The sequence below is a fragment of the Vespula vulgaris genome, chromosome 3 (assembly GCF_905475345.1).
Source record: "Vespula vulgaris chromosome 3, iyVesVulg1.1, whole genome shotgun sequence".
NCBI classification, from domain to species: Eukaryota; Metazoa; Arthropoda; class Insecta; order Hymenoptera; family Vespidae; genus Vespula; species Vespula vulgaris.
The window spans coordinates 7,703,097-7,724,591 of record NC_066588.1 but is presented as its reverse complement, the minus strand read 5'-3'; the positions used below and the strand labels follow the sequence as shown (position 1 = coordinate 7,724,591).

At 30.4% G+C, this 21,495-nt stretch overlaps 4 protein-coding genes across 6 annotated transcripts; 3 read left to right on the top strand and 1 right to left on the bottom strand.

Moving 5' to 3' along the window:
- Positions 1–593: 593 nt before the first annotated feature.
- On the bottom strand, positions 594–2,332 carry LOC127062116 (major royal jelly protein 1). Its single transcript, XM_050989807.1, has 3 exons — positions 1,744–2,332; positions 1,181–1,595; positions 594–1,000 (listed from the first exon to the last, which is right to left on the bottom strand). Exons 1-3 carry the CDS (start codon positions 2,236–2,238, stop codon positions 774–776), a joined length of 1,137 nt encoding a protein of 378 aa, XP_050845764.1. The 5' UTR covers positions 2,239–2,332; the 3' UTR covers positions 594–773.
- Positions 1,806–5,739, top strand: LOC127062117 (protein yellow-like). 2 transcript variants are annotated; one of them, XM_050989809.1, is made up of 4 exons: positions 1,806–1,937; positions 3,270–3,406; positions 3,491–3,746; positions 4,089–5,739. In XM_050989809.1, exons 2-4 carry the CDS (start codon positions 3,315–3,317, stop codon positions 4,710–4,712), a joined length of 972 nt encoding a protein of 323 aa, XP_050845766.1. In that variant the 5' UTR covers positions 1,806–1,937; positions 3,270–3,314; the 3' UTR covers positions 4,713–5,739. The 2 variants fall into 2 exon arrangements, with proteins under 2 accessions (XP_050845766.1, XP_050845765.1); XM_050989808.1 differs by lacking the exon at positions 1,806–1,937 and having other exon boundaries at positions 2,368–3,406.
- A 4,804-nt stretch (positions 5,740–10,543) lies between these two features.
- Positions 10,544–14,989, top strand: LOC127062114 (protein yellow). Its single transcript, XM_050989802.1, has 6 exons — positions 10,544–10,712; positions 12,783–13,284; positions 13,474–13,576; positions 13,655–13,743; positions 13,818–14,110; positions 14,240–14,989. The coding sequence occupies exons 1-6, from the start codon at positions 10,708–10,710 to the stop codon at positions 14,490–14,492; spliced, it is 1,245 nt and encodes a 414-aa protein (XP_050845759.1). The 5' UTR covers positions 10,544–10,707; the 3' UTR covers positions 14,493–14,989.
- A 1,464-nt stretch (positions 14,990–16,453) lies between these two features.
- LOC127062113 (protein yellow-like) lies at positions 16,454–21,439 on the top strand. 2 transcript variants are annotated; one of them, XM_050989800.1, is made up of 6 exons: positions 16,454–16,838; positions 18,150–18,367; positions 19,578–19,759; positions 19,859–20,325; positions 20,392–20,635; positions 20,740–21,439. In XM_050989800.1, exons 2-6 carry the CDS (start codon positions 18,160–18,162, stop codon positions 20,929–20,931), a joined length of 1,293 nt encoding a protein of 430 aa, XP_050845757.1. In that variant the 5' UTR covers positions 16,454–16,838; positions 18,150–18,159; the 3' UTR covers positions 20,932–21,439. The 2 variants fall into 2 exon arrangements, with proteins under 2 accessions (XP_050845757.1, XP_050845756.1); XM_050989799.1 differs by lacking the exon at positions 16,454–16,838 and adding an exon at positions 17,639–17,792.
- The last annotated feature ends 56 nt before the right edge of the window (positions 21,440–21,495 follow it).

The window sequence follows — 21,495 nt, the reverse complement described above, 5'->3', positions numbered from 1 at the left end:
AATCCCATAAAATGGATATGTATTTCTGGTCGACGGAAAAGTATAATTAAGTATTATTAGTTTTCCATAAAAGCAAATATAATATTTAAAGTGCAATGTAAGATCAGGTGTTAGACTTTGACCGCGAAAGTTGATAGCATATGTTTCATCCCATTGGATTTATAAAATATAAATTATACTTAATTTAGAAATATTCTTCTTTTTTTAGAAATAATGCTTTATATTAAACAAAATTTTTTATTTTTAATATAAGTTTTTCATGTATTATTAAAATCGCAGGTTAAAAAGCAGAGAAAAACAGAAATTAGATATAAATTTGACTTATATTCTTTTGCCCGTCCGTCAGAGATATAAATATGAAGTATAAACAGAGAAAAATAAAATAAATAAAATAATTATTATAGAACAGACTTATTACATAATTATTTTTGCAAAAAACAAAAAAATTGTTGGAATAAATCAATTGATATTATTTCTTTTCATAATGTTCCTTTCGTAAGCATTCTCAATTCTACTTTTATTTTTAATCAACTATAATTATCTATATTATATAATAAATCAGGTTACAGTTGTATGTAAAAATTTGAGGAAAATTATATGGCACATAATCATTTTATTTGTACATAAATTATCATTTTTCTCCTAAGCAGGAAAACTGATGACGATTAGCTTTTCTTCGAAAGCAAACGATGTTCGTTGTGTTGAAACTACGATTTATTTGATCGAGAATCGTATATTCCATTGTAGTTCATTTTATTGTCCGGTCAATATATTTATTCATCGCAGGAGTTCATTAAAGGATGAATAGAAACTGTCGCACCTGAACAGCTCACTGTGTTCAATATATAATCCTGGAAGTTACTTTCGATGGTCCACATAAGTTTTTTGTAACCCGGTACAACTTGTGTCGATAATCGACAATCACCTTCTTTTTGTACTAAAAGGAAGTTCTCTTGTATGAACGGTGTTTCAGTATTCCACATATAAATATCGGATTCACCTAAAAATGATATTTAAAATATTATATATGTATATATATATATATATATATATATATATATATATATATATAGAGAGAGAGAGAGAGAGAGAGAGAGAGAGAGTCAACAAATTTTATATATTATAAATATATATAAATATATAATATATATAATAAATATATATATATACAAATCTATACCTTTGTTCCGGAAGAAAATGGCCGGTCCATTGTCACTACCAAGTAGAACAATTTTCTGATGTTTTAAACCAACTTCTTCGATTGATCCATTTAGATCACCACTTCTCAAATTAGCAGCTCTAATACCGAAAAGTCTGCTAGATCCTAAGTACGTGAAATATACGACGGATGTACCGTCAGATTTTCGAACAAGTGTCATGTACAACACGTCGGGCTTATCTAAACCGGCAGACACAGTATTTGGTAGAATCACTCTGTTTCCACGATCTGCTGTGACGTTATAAATGATGATAGCTCTGTTTATTGCATCAGAAATATATATGTAAACTTGGCCATCTTCCGCATAGTCAACGAGCATATATTGAAGATGAGATAATGGAAGTACTAATTGACTTAAGTCAATAATTTTAACCACCTAAGAAGAAAAAGAAGAAGAATTGAATATTCAAGATACCATTTGATATGCGATCGTAGTAATAATTTATATTCTAACAATTTCATACACATATATTCAATCAAGATGGGATCTATTTGATGAAATAAAAAAGTTATCGAGTACATACCTTGCCAGTTTTAACATTAATTCCAACTACTTTAGCAGGACATCTTCTAACCGGTTGAGTCATCGTGTTAACGATACCAGTATCAAGAACCCAAAGAATATCTTGAATGTCGAGTACAATGTCAATGGCACTTTGCAGAGCTTCACAATTACCTTCTTCTTGTATCGCCCAACAAGGAAACGGCAAAATCATTGGTGAGCAGGTTTTACTTCTCAAAGATACGGCTCCTAAGGTGAATGGTACACCAGGTTTGTAACGTGGTAGAGCTAGGATCGCATCGTCCTTGTAAATTTGCATCCTTGTTGATATTACATTTCTAGCCACGTAACGACCACTTGTCTCGTAGATATTTTTCGTACTTTGACAAGGCCACTCAAGACTGTGTCCATTGAGAGTGAATGATAATTCTGGTAACAACTGTTTGTCGACAATACCCGTTGAAAAGCTTACTGCTAGAATTGTTAGACAGACTATGCTCCTTAGGAGCCTCTTCATCTTGATTCTTGTCTTGAATATACAGAAAAAATACTTCGTTGATCTCTCTCTTTTTCCCTCTCTTTCTCTCTCTCTCTCTCTCTCTCTCTCTCTCTCTCAAAACAAAATCTATACTTTTCTTATTTTCTACAAATTGACAAATAATAACTAAAACGAACGAGAACTTATGAGAATTTTATTCTTTACGAATATTCACGATGTCTTACAAATATGCGAATGTAATATCCATCGTGTCGTTGATATATATATATGTCACGTAGTAGCGTAAACATCGAATTTTTTTCTTTGCTCTCATTATTTCGACATACATCTTGCAACGTCCGTATTATTTGATATTTACAGATGTTAATGATGAATGTTATGATTTTTTCAAAATATTTTTAACGAGTAACGTAAGAGATGTCAAGGATTCAGGAAATTGGTGGAAGGAAGTTAGCAAAGAAAAGGAAGTCCTAATTTTATAATCAAATATTTCACATTTGTTTAAATTTGTTAAAATTCAACATATTGTTGATTCTTTGCTTTTTCCGTACAATACGGAAGTAAAAATTTCAGGAAGTTATAATCGATGTAGATAAAAAAGAGGGGCTTCTAGAACATTATTCACTTGTTTTAGTTATTATTACTTCTTCATCTATCTTCTTCTTTAATTTTAATTATACAATATTATTAACGATGAAAAAAATACAATTTTTATAATTAGTTAAATCCAAAATCGGTTTAATTCCGGTATGAAAGAACAAATGGACAACAAACATTTCTTAAAAATGAATAATTTCACAATGTCAGCATTGTTGTCAATCACCGAAGTATATAAATGGCATAACCCTGAATATCTCTCAGTTCATTATCACGGTTCGATCGAAAAGGAAGAGAAAGAGAGAGAAAGAGAGAGAAAGAGAGAGATAGTCCTGAAGAATTAGTAATAAGATTAAATAATTATGTTATTCAAATTTACGGTGGCGCTTTCAATCTTCATCGTCTTTGCCACCGCAAACGATGTGGAACAATATGATAATCATAACGTCCAGTGGGTTGGTGGATCATTTGAGTGGCCTTGTACAACTACGAAGAGTATGTTCAAGAACAGTGGTCGCTACATCTCAAAAAACGTGATCGCAACGAGAGCTGCAATTTTCATGGATGATGCTTATTTGGCTCTACCAAGGTAAAATATAATAAAATGTTTAATATTTTATATTTCCATATTCCTAAAGTATCATTTGAAATATTTGATTGATCTTTGTTAAAGATATAAGCCTGGTGTTCCAGCAACTTTGGCTAGAGTCTCTCTCAATGATAGAAACTGTCAAGCGAATCTTTATGCTTTTCCATGTTGGTCTGTTCAAGAGGAAGGTTCATTGAAATCATTGCAAAATGTCGTAGATCTTTTCTTAGATCCTCAAGATATTCTCTGGGTCTTGGATACGGGAGTAATCCATACGTTGGAGGAATCTGTACGTATATCTCCGCCAAAAGTTGTTGCATTCAACGTGAAAACAGGCAAGGTAAGATCTAATAATTTATCTTTCTATTCCAACAACATTTCTATCTTTTACGACAGCATAACAAGTGCTGTGAAAGTTTTTATATATACCTTATAGCAGAAAGCATGCAACAAATTATGCGATATCAAGACGAGAAACGAGATATTTTACACTGATCGCTATATAACGTTACTAAATCATTTTTGTTTCTAAATCTAACGCAAAGAAAATTATTGGAACGATTAATCTCCGATCTCTTCTCTTTATCTTGACACCTAATCAAAAGACACGATCCATTTTCATTCACTTTCGATCGAGATCTGTAAAGACAGATATTGAAATATGTTTTATTATCGTTTGCAGCTCGTGAAGACGATTGAACTTGACGGTCTAACTACATCTTCTTCTCGACTTCAATACGTCGTTGCTGATTACAGTCCAGATGGACGTGTTCTTATCTACGTGTCGGATGCTGCAACGAGAGCAATCTTGGTTTACGATGTTACGTCTGGTCGTGGATATAGATTCGTACTACCCAAAACTGTAACTACAGGCTCTGCTCGAAGAGATGTATTATACTTGGCTCTTATCCGTCATTCCGACGGTAGTACCTGCCTCCTGTTTACTTATTTATCAGGCAGCCGTATGTTCTCCATCAAGACGGAATATCTTCGTAACGGTTCAGCGAACGACAAAATTCAAGATCTTGGACTTAAGCCTAAACGGTTAGTAATTCTAGGCACGGACAATGGCAATGCTTTATTCTTCAGATACGAAGGCGAACCTATCGTTCAAAGATGGGACACGACTACTGCTTTCCAACCTGAGAATTTCCAAAAGGTTTACAGCAGTACCGCTTGTTCTCTGGCAACTCAAGTTATTCCTGATTATAAAAGAGGTAGTATGCGTGTATTGGAATCTAACTTCCCAGATTACATACAAGGTACCGTTGGATGCGGAGCCGATCAAGCTCTTAATATTATGTAAAATATATTTTAAAACAAGACAAAAAAGAAAAACGAAAAAAAAATAAAATACGACTATAAGATTGAATCGTACTGATTTTATATGATAACACCCGAGATCCGCTTAACTATTAGATTTGATCTATTATTTATTGATACATAAAGGAATAAAGCTTTACATCCGAATGCTCACACGTACTTACTTTAGTTGGGATTAATCATGATCTACGCAAACGATTTAGAAATGCAGTGAACTTTCTCTGTTGTTAAAGCCACTCCTAAGAAGTAAAGGTGCATTCACACGAGAAATATTATACTTTTGAATTTCTAGCAATGACATTAGATACGTTGTTAGATATATTTAAAATTCTATTAGATATATAACATTTCATAAGAATAAGTAAAAGTTAACTTTCGAAGATATCGTATGAGAAAAAATGTGATTTTATAATCATCGAATTTCCAATAGAAAGTGTCAAATAAATGACAACTTTATTAGAGTATATTACTTTCGCTGAAAACTGATACTCGTAACAAAGTTTAGTTCTTGAAAATAATCCGACTTGATATAAAAAAGTACGCACTAGTATTCAGTTACTAAGTCAAAGTTAATTACATTTAGAGTGTATACGCAATGTCAACCAGTCGTTGGTGTCTAGTAAATTCAAGAGAATATATTAGTGCGTACGTATTTGGTTGTGGCAGCTAGAAGAACACAGGCGACTCATTAATAGTCGTAACTATTGAATTAAATTCACGTATTTGGAGTAAAAAAAATTTTCTTGAAAACCAGACACTGACTAATATAGCTTCGAAGGGGCCCAAGGGACTGTCTCTCCATCCCTCCTGTATGTAAATTAGCCATTAAAACTAAATATTACGATATTGACAAATTCCAGTCGCCAAGTTTGACCATCGAATTGGATTGCCTGATTTTTTCGTCTTACATCAATCTTGTATAAGACGAACACAGTGCGCACGTAGCCTTACTGCTTGAAATATCAATTTTTCAATCGTTTCTATGAATGAATTTATAGGATAATAATAGATTGAATAATAAGAAACGGAATTCATTAACCTCGAAAAGTATTATTAGAAATACTTTTCATCGAGCCATTAAAAATAATTGTCTTCTTTTTTATAATACGTCCTGTTACGAGCTACTAGTTTGTTACTATAACGTCATTATTTGTCATTAGAATAAGATAGTTAATGGTAATAGCGTAACGCAGAATACGCAGTATTATAGAACTATTCGAACGCGTTTGATCAAAAGGAGCATTTAACTTTTAACTAGTTTGAAAAATGTATATGTATATACCTATATTATACGTTAGTGACATAACATCCTGACGCAACTCTGGCGCAATAAGGGTGTCAATTAACCTTTAATCGATCACATATACTGCTTTTATATAACTTTAATGCAATTATTACATGAAACGTGATAAAAAATAATATTCTGCTATTTTGAAACGGTTGATTAACATTTTGTAATTTTTACGTACCACACTTATATTGACTATTTTCAGATATTAAATTAGATATTGAAAAAAGAAATAATTATCATGTTCTTTGAATTATTTTATTTACGATAGACGAAGTATTACGCATGCTGGAACTTTCCATCAGAAACGAAATGTAAAAGTGTTCTTTTTATATCAAAGTTTCCATTGTTTATTTAATTTTATATTTAATAGAAGTATTTTGTCTTTAACATATAACAACTCAATGAATGATTTTTATTTAATTGTTTTGTTTTTAGCTCATGCAATCTTAATAAATACTTTTTATCGTAGAAATAAATATATCAATTACTTCTACGAAGATAAAAAAAATCTCTTGAAAGCAAAATCGTGCAGTATTAGTTGTAACGTAAACGGAAAAACTCAAAGCCCTTTCTACTCTATCCACTTTTCTCTTTACCGAATCTATAATGAGGCAATAAATTGTTTACTGTCCGGCAATGTGCGATAGTAATCACATTTACATCATTCGGTACTATATCGTATAAAAAGGGAAAGTAGAACAGAAAGAAAAGGAATGAATTTCTTCTTTTTGCAAAATCAATGTAAAATGTATTGTGAATTCGCATAATTATTAAAAATATTTTTAATGATCTTAGTAGTTTATTTCAATGAATTAAAATGTACTACTACTATATTTCATATTACTCGAATAAAGTGCTAATCAATTAAAAGAAACTCTTTTTATATATTAACTATTATCATTACTTTTAGATTTATATTTTTAGATTCATAATAAGGGTCACTAATAGCGATATTTGAAAAAAAAGCAGCGATCGAATTTTGGAATATAATTAGTTAAGATCGTAATTAATTTGACTCACGCAATATGCGGAAAAACGTATATATAAACATACATACATATGTAAATATATAATTATACGTTCTTGATGATTTCTTATTTAATAAAAAATTCTTTCGAACGAATACCGTCGAAATGATTATATTTCCGTTATGGAAATTGATGTCTCTTGCAAAAGTTAATCGATACTACTTCTCAAACAGGGAGGAGTATTAAAAGCAACTATCCTGTTTGGAATTTCTACTATTCCAGACAATGTTACTGTTGCATGCTTCACCGAGTTCGCTCGAACTTTCCACCGAATCGACCGACACACGCATGCGTTATTTATCGTTGAGTGAAATGAGATGCAAAACTAAAGAAAAAAAAAACAACTTGAATTCTTTATAGCGAACTTACGTGAAAAGCTTCGATGTTTAAAATTTAAAAACTACAACAACAATAAAAAAAAGAATAAAATAGAAATGATTTAACACTAATCGTACCAATTTTTTACATGTACCTATTCTTATAGTAATCGGTCATTTATAACGTAACAACGTAACATCTAAATAATAATAATAAGACAAACACTCATACATTTTTATCTTTATACGTATCATAAATAACACAAAGAGATCATAGAGACAATGTTTATTTTACTTAGAAATAAATGAAGAATGGTTTTAATTTTTTAATTGCATTTTTTGCAGGTGATAGGATTCTCCTTCATACATTTACAACAGATATATTTTTTTACAGATCATACAAGATTTAATTGTTTTATTTTCTTTGAAAAATCGTATCTGGCATGTTTTTCGCGAATGCGAAATATTACATTAATCACTTGATGTTCCTTGTACTTTTTTCTTTTCTTTTTGGAGAAATTCGTGATAGTCTTTGGCAAGCTCTTCTTCTATTTGTAGTAGAAATTTTTGTATGGATATATTTTGTCCAGTTATTTCCTTATAAATGCATCGATACCGGCTAAATCAAGGATGTTGAAAAAAATTTGTATAGACCACCTATAAAATTTTCCATAATATCGACAACGAATTTAGTTTTATAATAATACACCACTGTCTCAGATATTCGCTTTTTATCGATTATCTTTCTATTGATTTTTACACTTTTATGCTTCAAACTTAATATTGTAAGTTGTTCGCTTGGTCTGAATTTATAAATTGTTAAAGTACAAGTATTTGATTTATACAGTGCTGTTGAAAAACATTCCATTTTGTCTTTTGCTGATTTCGCTAGCTTGAGCAATTCAGAGAAATTGATTAATCAGAGAATCTAAGAATTTTCAGAAAGTTGATGATGAACGAAAGAAATAATAAAAAAATGTACAATTCATAATTAAATTTTGAATCGGCCATTTGACCGAGCCTGGTACGGTTAGTGTTAATTAATAAGACAACTGAATTAATATACCATATTTTATCAGTCATTACCGTACGTCAAGCGTCAGTAAAACTTTCATTTGTTTCACAGAACTTATTAACTAACGTTCACCATTCCGTATTATAACATCGATTAGTTTCTAATCATTATTCCGTTTATAACGTATCTATTCATATACTATCTATTATACGAATATCTATTTTCAGTTCAGCTTTCTTTTTTTGCTTTCTTTCACGTGCATTCTTATATTGACTTTAAAACGATTTGATCGATCACAAGTCAAAAGGGAATAGTTAAATCCGTATATGTACTTATTTTTTTTTCTTAGTAAAAATCGTGACTACTATCTTATATACTTCTTGTTTATATCTCTATGTGAATTTACTTTATGAATTTTTAACGATTGTCTTGTTATATTCACGATTATTCTCTCTTCCTCTCTCTCTTCTCTAGAGAGAGAGAGAGAGAGACAAAGAGAGAGAGAGAAAGATTTAACGGAATTATAAAGGTATCGTAACAGGAAAGACTATGTGGATGTCCTTGATCAAGTCGCGATCGAAAGTTCTATAGAACTATTATAGTAGGACCGCGCCCTATCCTTTATGTATCATTATATATATATATATATATATATATATATGTATATATACATTTTTGGCTGTACCTATAAATGTTATATAAACTAACTTAGGACAATTTATTTAATAAGAATCGACAATTTATTTCTATAAGCAGTGTAAAGATATCGTTTCGTAACGATACGAGTTAACTGACTTCGAAATCGGCCAGACCAACTAACGTTATATGTCGAGTCATGAGTTTTCTCGATCATGTTGATATGAGCATGTATATATGAACATATAAGTACTAGTATAGAATATTTAGAAGACAATATACCGTAACGTGTGTAAACATGTATCGATTGTACGTAGCATGATAATTAGTAGTAACATAGGTGATCATTATCGTATCCGGTTTTTGATTTCGTAAGGACATTTCTTTTTATACATTCTTTCTTAAAAATATTTTATCTTTAATGTATCACTTTAGATTTTTTATTTTTTATTCTTTTAAATTCCAGATTTGAATTAAGAGATAATTTTGATAAATTTTTGATAAATTTCTTGATCAATACGATATTGTCTATAATAAGATTAAATCATATTTATATACTTACATATGTGTGTGTGTGTGTGTGTGTATAAGTACCGTAAAAATTAATTAAACTTCAGCAATTTCGTTGAACTGTATTGTTCGAGTTAATGCATCGATGCTCAAATACAATGTAAGCGTCGTATGTGTGGATAAAATTAATGATTATTATACTAAATCAAGTGTCTTATGATGTAGTATGTTTTTTCCGAGTAATTTCAAGCATTATGAACGTAAGAGTAAGGATATTGGTTCAATGAGAAATGTTTTCAATTAAAATCAATCTTTCGATCGTATATAGTATAACATATCATTTTTGTAAGATCTTTAAAGTTGTGATACTTGAAAAAAATTTAATTTAATATATCAACGTAGTTATATGTTTGTTTAGTTGAGAAAATATTTTATATATATGTAATTTAATATCATAAATATTGTCGTATATAATAACATTATTTTCTACATTGTATTCTCTACATTACATTACATATTATTATATGTAATATATTATAGTATATAATACATATGACAGTATATGTTACATGAAATTATATTATAAACATTATATCTATTATTACATGTATTATTTTATGAGATATATATTTTTTAATGTTATTATATATAATATATATTAAATATACATATAATAACATGTAATACTATAAATATTTGAATACAAAATATTTCTTTATTTGTTATTTTTGAAAAACATACTTACATTCCTTCATTATGTAAAAGTAAAACGGTGCGATATATATACACTACCTGATATTGGTATGGCGAACTTTAGTAAAATCGATCGATATATATCGTGGAGGCGTTCCTGCCCCTTAAATAACATATACACATATACGTATATACACATTAACACACACACACACCATCTCTGTTACACAATACGTCTGTTCCGCGATCTATGCTCTCTCTAGCTAGAGACTTGTCTCCTGTCTCTCGTAGGAGGCTAAGTTTTAAGTCGACACCACTCGGAAATTAGATCAGTCTGTGTTCGGCCAGTGGGACCTCATGTTCGTTCGCAAAGTAACGCAGTTCCTTCGCGATCGTTCTAATGAAAACATCTTTTTAATAGTTACATATTATCGATCATAAGTAATATCTTACGATCATTATAATTTGGCGGGTAACAATTTTTCAAAATGAGGTAATAACATAAAAATGTTAGATAAACAATTTTAAATATATAAATATTTTTGTGAATTTTTATTATTTTGTTCGATAGGATGTGTGTGATTTTCGATCATTAATAAATTGCAGAAATTATATCGAGAAAATAAATTTGCAATTTCTGAAAATATATTAACGTAATCATTTAATTAGTTGAACGTCGAATCAATGATAAATGACAATAACTTTTTCACGCCACTTACCCTTGGCATTTGACTACTAAGGTTTCTTGATATATATATATATGTATGTATGTATATACCTACATCTCTTGCGTGCATTTCTAAGTTGTCGTTCTCGATCAGGGCTATCGAAGTTCACAATGCATTCAATTAGATTCAATGAAAGCCATTTGTCAATCTGTCTTTGTTCGCATGATCGTCTGATAATTTTAACATTTCATCTAAAAAAAAAGATATCTTGTGTCTTTCGATACGAGATCGTATAACGCAACATTTTACTAATAAAATACGTTTCAACGTGCACACAAGTCGTTACGTTATAATTATACTTTACTGTTATTCAGATGCAAGCACAATCAATTCGAAAGATATAATTTGATGATAAAATGTTTCAGTTGTTTCAAGTGAATTTAATTGTAAACACATACGTATATACTAGATAATCTGAAATAATTGATAATAACTTCGGAGCTTATAACCTCTTTTTTTTTAATTACACGATCATTATCAATGAATTTTAATTATTTTTTCTTTTTATTAATTAATAATACAAACAAGAAACTATATTTTATAACACATGTTGTAAATAACCACTTTTATATTTAATAGAAGCAGTATGTTTCTGGAAATTTTTGATAAAAATATTTTGCCATCAAACTTTTCTAATCTCAATGTTATTCAAAATACATTACAGCGAAACAATTTAGAAAGGCTTTAAAAAAGGCTTTGCGTTAAATAACCGTGGAAAAGTGTGCGAGCATCATCGAAAACTTTCAAAAAGCTTTAAGAAGTGTCTTGAAGCTTGTATTAAACGTAAAGACCATGTTCAAAGTTCAATTTGCGTTATTGATTAGAAAAAAAAAAAACATATAATCGAAATTCTTTAATAATTCATGAAATTACAAACTCTGAAATTATTGCTAATTATTTCGGCACTATAATCACCCTGTATATATGTGTATATCTTTATTATGAAATTAAAGAAAATTATGATAAAAGTATGATGTACATAGAATATAGGTTAAAATATTTAAATTTACATATCTATATTATCGTAGATATTAATAAATCAAAAAAATTGTCATTAATGAAACAAAAAAGGACAATGAAAAATTAAGGACAGAAATGACAAGAAACAATGGAATCTGATCTCAAGTCAAAATGACTTAACAATCCCTTTTCTGTGAATAGTAAATTGTTCACCTGCATTGTTTTGCATTACAAAATTTCCAGGAAGTTTCATTTCGCAAACAGTACCTACGTGAGATTTATGCACATTGAATGAAAGAAAGTTAGAACAGATCGATTCCTGAAACTAGTATATCAGAAAATTGATAGAGAGAAAGAGAACAAGAGAGAGAAAGAAAAGAAGAAAGGAAAGAGAAAGAAAGTGTAATTTCGACGTTTGAAAATTAGAGTTTCATGATTTTCTTTCATCAATATTAGGAAGAAAATTGCATGCCAATAAAAATGATATCTTTTTTCGATGGAAATCAGTAACCTTTCTTAATCAATGAAAACGTCATTGCACGTTTAATCGATTCTGTCTGTAATGTCGTATACATAACAAGAAATAAGAATACCTTCCACTTGATCAATAAATTCTGGTGAGGTGAATGAATGTCAAGTGAACGGTAGACTTCACAAAAAGCGACTCGTGCTTTCGCGTTGTGTCCTTGTATACTTTAACAGCTGTTCAACCGAACAAATCGTTTTATATCTAAATCGCATAAAATTTGAGTATATTTTTAAAAATAAAACATACATTTATTTGATCAGATAAATATTATAATCGACATATTGTATATAGCGCATAAATTATAAAATAATTTTTACTTCATTGATCACATAAAAATTTTTCGTAGGTTCCTTTTTCCATTGATTCTCCTCGCAGGATCATTCGATTTCAACGTTGATGCTGAGAGTTTGGAGACTCTAATGCAATGGTCGTTCATAGATTTCGTATTACCATACGATCCTGATTTCCGTGGAAGATATCGTCCAGAAAACATTGTACCTACAGGCATCGAAGTCTCTTGGAAAAGAATTTTCATCAGCTTCCCACGACTACGTCAAGGTGTTCCAGCTACTCTTACTTATATTCCAAGAAACGTTCCATTGGGTAGCAGTCCAAAACTTCAACCTTATCCTTCGTGGGAATGGCATAGCGCTGGAAAAGGAGAATTTAATTGTTCTCAGCTGATATCCGTCTATAGGACAAGACTCGACAGATGTAACAGATTATGGGTCGCCGACAGTGGTGTCATGACGTCGATCGATGATTTTAGACCGGTTTGTCCACCGAAATTACTTGTCTTTGATCTTCACACGGATACACTTGTCAGGCAATACACTTTTCCCCGAGAGGTTGGTTCAATGATCTGTTATTCTAATGAAGTTGCTGCATAGAATAAAAAATTTTCTGGATTTTTGATAATAAAAAAAAATCTTGTATTAGAAAAGTCAAGTATAATTGTATAATTCAAAGTACAAGTTGGAAACAGGTTGAACAACAATTTTAGAAAGCTAATTAATTCATTTTTATTATATCTACAGGTTTTAAGGACAAACACTTTACTGACTAATCTTATAATTGACGATAGTAGATCAACTTCTTGTGATGACGTATTCGTCTATATAAGTGATACGGCTGGACCAGGTTAAAATTATCGTTTGAATAAAATATTTCAGAATGAATAAAATAACGATTGATATTAATTGCAAATGATTTCTTTAGGACTCCAAGTTTTTGATGGTGCCAATAATACAAGTTGGAGAGTGCTTCATGCTTCGATGTTTCCTAATCCAGATTATACTATTTATCAGGTGATTTGTATGAACAATAAGTGATCTGCCCGATCACGTCGATGACTTTTTGATCGTTATCTCTATCTTAATAGATCGGTGATGAGACCTTTGAACTCCCAGACGGTATCGTGGGATTAGCTTTCTCTCCAAGACTCGGTATGGTATACTACCAACCTCTCGCCACCGATCGTCTTTTCGGTGTACCAACGTCGGCACTTCAAGCCGGTCCACTTCCCTTTGGACAACAACTTCCAGTGACCTTAATTGGCAGAAAATCTAGTCAAGGTCTTCCATTGGCAGTGAATCCTCTCGACGACTCGATTTTTTTCTCGCCCCTTACGGAAACAGCTATTGCTAATTGGCAACCTCAAACGAATAATCAAAGGTAGATCTGTCGATCTTTTTAGATCGTTTTAATATCAATCTGGTTTGATACTCCAAATGAAATGTTGTTTCGAAATGATGTTTCATCTTAAACTGTTTCATCCAAACAAACAAAAATATTTTTTTTTAGAATCGTCGCGTACAACCCGGAAAAATTGCAATTCACCGCCGAACTGAGATGGACCGAACGTGACCATGGTCGAATCTGGGTCTTGTCAACCAGATTCCATAAATTTTTCAATCGAAGAGCGAGTTCTCAAGAGATCAATATTCGTATCATGAGAATCGTCCCTGAAAACAATCTATCAAAAAATATACCGCTTTACCAATATATCGATCCACATTTCTCGCATATTTTGTACAACAACACAGTCGGTTTTTAAGTGTACGGAAATGATTCATTGAAGTTTCTAGAAAAAATTGTTTAAATATTTTCCAAAATCATAACTTAAGTTAAATGTTTCGCTTGATAAATTCTCTTTGAATTAAAATAGATAATTAAAATAGATTTTGTAAATTTTAATTCGCGGAGATTACATTGGAGATCAGTAAGTAGAGTAAGATGTAATGTAATGTACATTTTTGTATTCTTTTTATTCTCTTTTTGTATAATTTCATATAATTTAAAACAATGTATTATTTAAGAAAATTAATCCGGGTTAAAGCTATTTACTGATGATCGATAGAGTATTTATCATAGATTTAGTTGATAATAAAACAATTTATTATACATTTGATATAAGACGTATATTAAAAGCTATAAAGTGTTAAATGAAGGTCGAGAGTTGGTAAGAAAATGTTGAAGCGCCTATATGATGGCAACCAGTCATATTGCTCTGTATATACGATCAATCATTGTATTAAATACATATTTTTAACATTCAACAGCAAATATTTCCTAAAAATGTATATTCAACTGAATTTATTTCGAAAAAATAGTCACAAATCGACAATATATCGCCAGATGCACAGATTTCTGGTTTTGACCGTTCGACAAACAGGTTTTTAATTCCTTTATTTCCTCAGTAAGTTCAAGGCCATTCGAGAATGATTTCGTTGGTATGTATCTTTTATATTTATCAAATAATTAAACTTCATTTATAAAATCCAATGAAATGAAAGGAATAGAAAACAAAATTGAACGTTTTTTTTTTATGCGCATTTCAAGCCAACAGATTTTTATAACTCTTTTTACAGAGTCGTAAAATCATGAACTGAGATTTAAATAAAAAACACGTCGATGTCACAAAAATAATCTAACAAAATGAATTTGAAGTATGAAACAAAATGTCGGTATCTTTGTTATACTTCATTGTATCGATCACGTATGTTTTCTCTGATTATTTTTTTATGACGACAGTCGGAAATGATAGGATAGAGAGGAACGGTCATAATTGTGATTAATGAGAAATGTTCGAAGATAAATGTTTTAAAGACATACATTAATAATACTAATTTTATTGTTGATAACACAATAATGACACGGTAATGGATACTTAAGTAAAATGGCAATAGCAAAAAAAATAAAGATGACTAATTCCAAACTCCCACAAGAAAAAGAAAAAAGAAAACGATCATTTCAAAATATATTGAATCGTGTAAAAGTAAAGGGACTATGAAATGATATACTTATTTATGCAAATTTATGCTAAGATAGAAATATTCTCTATGGAAGTACATGAGCACGAAAGACCAAACGACTAGCTTAGAATTGCACAACAGTCCCAACAAGAGAACATTCAAATTACATTGTCGCTTTGCTATCGCAAACGGTAATACTTAATAAAACAATCGTTAGTGTTCCAAAGAAAAATTTTTTTCATTTATTTATATAAACCGGACTTCGAGATTTTGTTTCGGTCATGGGCATTAAAATTAATTAAACATGTATGTAAATTATGTGTATGTAAATTAATTAAACATGATGCAATTCGTCCTAGAAAATCTAAGCGTAAGTTGTAGACAAGTGTACCTTGATCAAGGTATAGATAAATATATATATTTATATAAAATCAGAGGATTGTCATTTTGAAAAAACGTCCAATGGAATCGAAGATCTGAATCGAGATCTTGATCGTTTCTTTACGTTAAAAAATATATACATACAAAAAGAGAATCAAATCGATTTAAACGATCTCTAACATGCTTTCGAAAGGCGAGATCATTCAATGAGATTTTATGTTGAGTTCAAAGAATTGATTAGACTGAAAGAATAACGATAACAAGAACAATAACGAAAGAATAAATCAATGAAAATATATTGATCTCAATGAAAAATATTAAGCTCTTAGAGTGTGTGAATACAAAAAGAAACATCGACCGTTGTGAGAAATCTTACTATCCTTCAGTCGGTCCTCGACCGTGATATCGTCCGGATCGTTCGTCGAGTCTCACCCTTCCTTTCTTTCTTCCTTTCTGCTTATATTTTAAGATAAAATTCCAATCATTCTTCAGAAAATTGTGATTCTCTCAGTAAAACGAAAATGATAATACTTCAAGCGAAATTACTTTACTAACGTAAGCAGGGAGTATTGACGTAAATACAATTTCTTCGGCTTTTCCATCTATGTAAAAAGTTGCGTAAATTACTAAGGGATAAAAAGACATTACAAAGAAAAGAAAGGTGAAAAAAAATACGAAAGGAAAAATATATTATCCGGAATAATTAGTGACCAAGTAAAAAGCTATTTCGAAGGATTATGAAACTTCAGTTTCATAATAATTAACAAGTGAGTAAAGATTCTAATTTATTATATTTTCCTTTTGACTTCGTCTTTTTTTTTCTTTTTTTTTTTTTCTTATTTATTTTACACGTAATTCAACGATAAATTGACACTAAACGAATAGATAAAATTTATTAAAGTTTCTACCTTGAACAAGAAAAAGAAGTAAACACTAAACGAATAGATAATATTTATTAAAGTTTCTATCTTGAAAAAGAAGAACACTATTATATTGTTTTTGATATCTAGGACTGTCTTAAGAAGCTCAATAAACAATCTTATTTTACATTTCTGTGAAGATTAGCCAGACAACAGATATATATCTTAAATCTGTTAAGCGTATATCATTCTTAACTTCGTCGAGGAAATTGTTTATCAACAGAGTAAATATTTTTTTCCGGCATATAAGTATATATATACATAATTGCTTAAATAATTATGTTTCGTTATCTTTTGAGGATTTCCTAACTGGAAACTAAAGTATTCTATTAACAATTAACATTTATGTGTCAAGGTCTATAAAGATTATTAACACAAGTATTAAATTTAAAATCATATCGTTTAGATTTCTTATCTCGTTTTAATAAATTCTTCCAACAAAACGTTTCCCCACTTATACTATTTGTATTTGATAAACCGAACATCCTTCCGTTGATAAACTTGAATAAGTTTACATAACATCGTTCTTTCTTTCTTTCTTTCTTTTTTTTTACAAGGTTTTCATATCACTTTTATATCTAAAATCCATTCATCATCAGTAAGTATGTACGTATAATTTTCCTTCGGTTTATTATCGGTGTAGTAAAGAGGGAGAAATGAATAAGAAAGAGTAGGGGAGACGTTCTTAAAGTTACCGGTTCGTACCGATTACGAACATATATACGACGTTCTTTCGATGTGCGTAGTAATAGAAATTGACAAACCATCTTCGTTAGACGTGAGCTACGTTTTAATATAATTGTAAGTGTATTTTACATGTGATGTCATCATCACCATCAACGTCATTTTACGAAGATTTCTATCTATTGAAATACCTCGGATAATCAAATTTCATGAATTTCTCACGCGCAAAATAATAAGTAATTACAAAGATATATACGATAAATATTTCAAACAGACAACAACAAGGAAGAGATATAAAGTTAAACGAAAAAATATTCTACTGCAAATAGCAATAATGACATCGTAAAGAATAACTATCTTTGTTATGCGCAGATAGCGCTTTCGTTTTCGTGATAAAAAAATAATAATTACATCGCCATAATATTTTTTTCTTATTTTTTTAAAGTTCTTTTTAAGGTTTTCTTTTTTTTTCAGAACAACAAAAATGATCCGTTGGATATTCTGCTTTGTCGCAGTGCTGAGCTGTTCAGTGATATGCAACTGCGAGCTTAACAATAAAATGAAAATTATTTATTCCTGGAAAGCATTGGAGTTTGCATTTCCGAGTGATCGTGCGAGAGCGACAGCAATAAAACAGGGCACTTTCATACCAGGGGCACCGGTACCTATAGACGTGGACTTTTATTATGGAGGTTCTAAAGAAAAACATTATATTAATTCGCATTTCATTATTTCCTTTTTCTTCCGTAAAAATCATCAAAATAACGATAACAGAAGAAAAATGAGAAAGAGAGAAAGGGAGAGAGAGAGAGAGAGAGAGAGAGAGAGAGAGAGAGAGAGAGAGAGAGAGAGAGAGAGAGAGAGAGAAAGAGAGAGAGAGAGAGAGTGATATTTATCTCGGAATTTCCAATGACAGTTCTTATACTCGATTTCATCGTCGTTCTTTCGAAAGTTGATTACTCTATTATTACTGCTATTATTATTATTATTATTATTATTATTATTATTATTATTATTATTATTATTATTATTATTATTATTATATAGAGATTCAAGTCCAATATAATTAATAATAATTTTATGAATAGAATAAGACGGGAACATAATTATCTCGCATATATTTTCTTTACATAAAAGTAATGGACATTGGAAAACTATGATGATAAGTAGGCGACTGTATTGTATGAAATTATCAATACTATTTCTTTCTCTTTTTCACATATAAGATCTGTGTCAATGTACGACAATAATTAATGAATGAGAAAGAGAAAGAGAGAGAGAGAGAGAGAGAGAGAGAAACAATGTCATTGGAATACGAATGGTCAAGAGAGTGATTTTCTTTCATTGGCACGGAAGTTGCATTGTAATGACAAAGTACGACAGCTGGTCGAGTCAATAATCTCGTTAGTTGAAAGCTAATTTCTTTCGCGGTGAAATCCATCGATCATATCGAATATGTGCTCATATCACGGTAGTGTACTTTCTCGTTAATCGAAAAAAAATAATAATAAATGATTGGTCGCGTGCCAGAAACGTTAGTCAAAGTTTAACGCTTTCTAATCACTTCATGGAATTAGAAAATTCGATATATTTTTTTTCTTTGAAAAAAACAATCTTTTGAGAAAAACATTTTCTTTGAAAAAAAAAATATATATATCTATTTCTTTTTTGTGATGATATATAGATGATATATATAACATGTCTATATAACAAATAATATATATATATGATATTTTTGAAAATATATATATTAGTTAGATATGTATTAGATAGACATTAGATTAAATTAAATAGATAGATACATATGTAAATTACATATGTAAATTACCATTTTCCAGCAAAAATCATATATTTCTTATCGAAACTTATAAAGTTCATTAAAGGAGTTAATTAATTATACAGAGCGACAAGGATCGATCGTTTTCGTGACGATACCAAGATTTATAAAGGGAATACCAGCAACCTTTGGTTACGTTACCGATGACGTCACGCCAGAAGGAAATCCTATAATTGCACCATATCCTAGCTGGGAATGGAATAAAGAGGGTGATTGCAACGTTATCACTAGTGTCTTCAGAGTGGCGGTAATTATTTGCTAACTGATATAATCATAGTGATATGATATGATTCCATAATAGTTCTAAACTCGCTCAACTTAATATATTCTCTCTTCTTTTTCATAGATTGATAAATGCAACAGATTATGGGTACTCGATACAGGGAAGGTCGGTGATCGTCAAATTTGTCGGCCTCAACTGCACGTATTTTCCTTGATCAATAACAGATTGATTCATCAGTACAAATTTCCACGTGATCAGTTCAAGGACACTTCCCTTTTCGTTACACCTGTCGTGGATATTCGTGATACCAATGATAAATGTCGTAACACGTTCGTCTATATCGCTGATGTGACTGGTTTTGGCTTACTCGTTTATGATTATCGTTATAATAGATCTTGGAAGATCGAGAACAAACTTTTCTATCCTTATCCATCTTATGGAACTTTTAATATAAATGGCGACACCTTCGATCTTATGGATGGTATATTCGCTTTAGCTTTGGGTCCTATCAGATCAGACGGTGACAGAATTCTTTATTTTCATTCTTTAGCCAGCAAAGTTGAATCTTGGGTAGCCACGTCGACCATAAGGTAGATTTGATTGTTCAAGTTGATCGTAAATCTTAAACAATGTTTATATTATTGTATGAATTGTAGAAATTATTCCATCTTCGTTCACAATTCCGAGGCAACACCGAGATCTTTCAAACCATTTGCATTAGAAAGACAATCGCAATCAGCAGCCGAAGCAATGAACGAAGATGGCGTCCTTTTCTTTGGTCTTTTGTCCGAGATATCGCTTGCCTGCTGGAATAGTAAAAAATATCCTGAATATGGTAACAAGAACATCGAGAACATTCTATTCGATCGAGAAAATCTACAATTTCCTTCTGGTATGAAGGTATGTGTGTTTGTTTTTTCACTTTCATTCGAAATATTTTTGTCATTTATGTAACATCTATGAAATTATATTTATTATTTATTGTAAAATATTGTCATTTTCAGTTGAAATATTCGAAAAAAAATCGAGAAGAGATCTGGATATTGACGTCATCGTTTCAAAGATTCATGACAGGAACTTTGCATTCAAATGAGACTAATTTCCGTATTCTGGCTGGATTCGTCGATGAATTAGTTCGTGGCACCAAATGTGATTCTGTTACACATGCTCATGGGCCAGTAACTTTTCCAACATGAAAATTATGGCACCGCGAGAATCATAGACTACATCATCAACAGTGGTCATCCCATTATCTATGGTCTACTCATACAACATTACCGGTTATTCCAAAAGTGATTTTTAACCATCAACCGGTGGGATACAGTTTTTTTTAAATCATAAGTAAATTCGATTCGAATACAAACGAAAAAATTATTTTTATTTTTTCTTTTTTATAAATGAACTCGCGGTGCTGATTTGCTTTATATTTAATTTAATTTAATTTAAGCAAGACACGAACGTTCAAAACATTTGTGTATATTTTTATTTATTTTATGTATTATATTATATATATGTGTGTATGTGTATGCGTGTGCGTATCTGTGTATGTATGTATTATAGTAATCGAAGTGCCAACAAGTCCTATCTATATTGTTTAAAATAATAATTAAAAATATAAAAATAATGCTAATGAAATCTGTTTCGTAAGATAATAATATATAATTAAAATTGTAATTAAATAAAATGTTTTACGTAGAAATGGAATTATGGATAAAGATAAAGAAGACTTACCCACTAGTATATTTATATTTTTAGTTCAA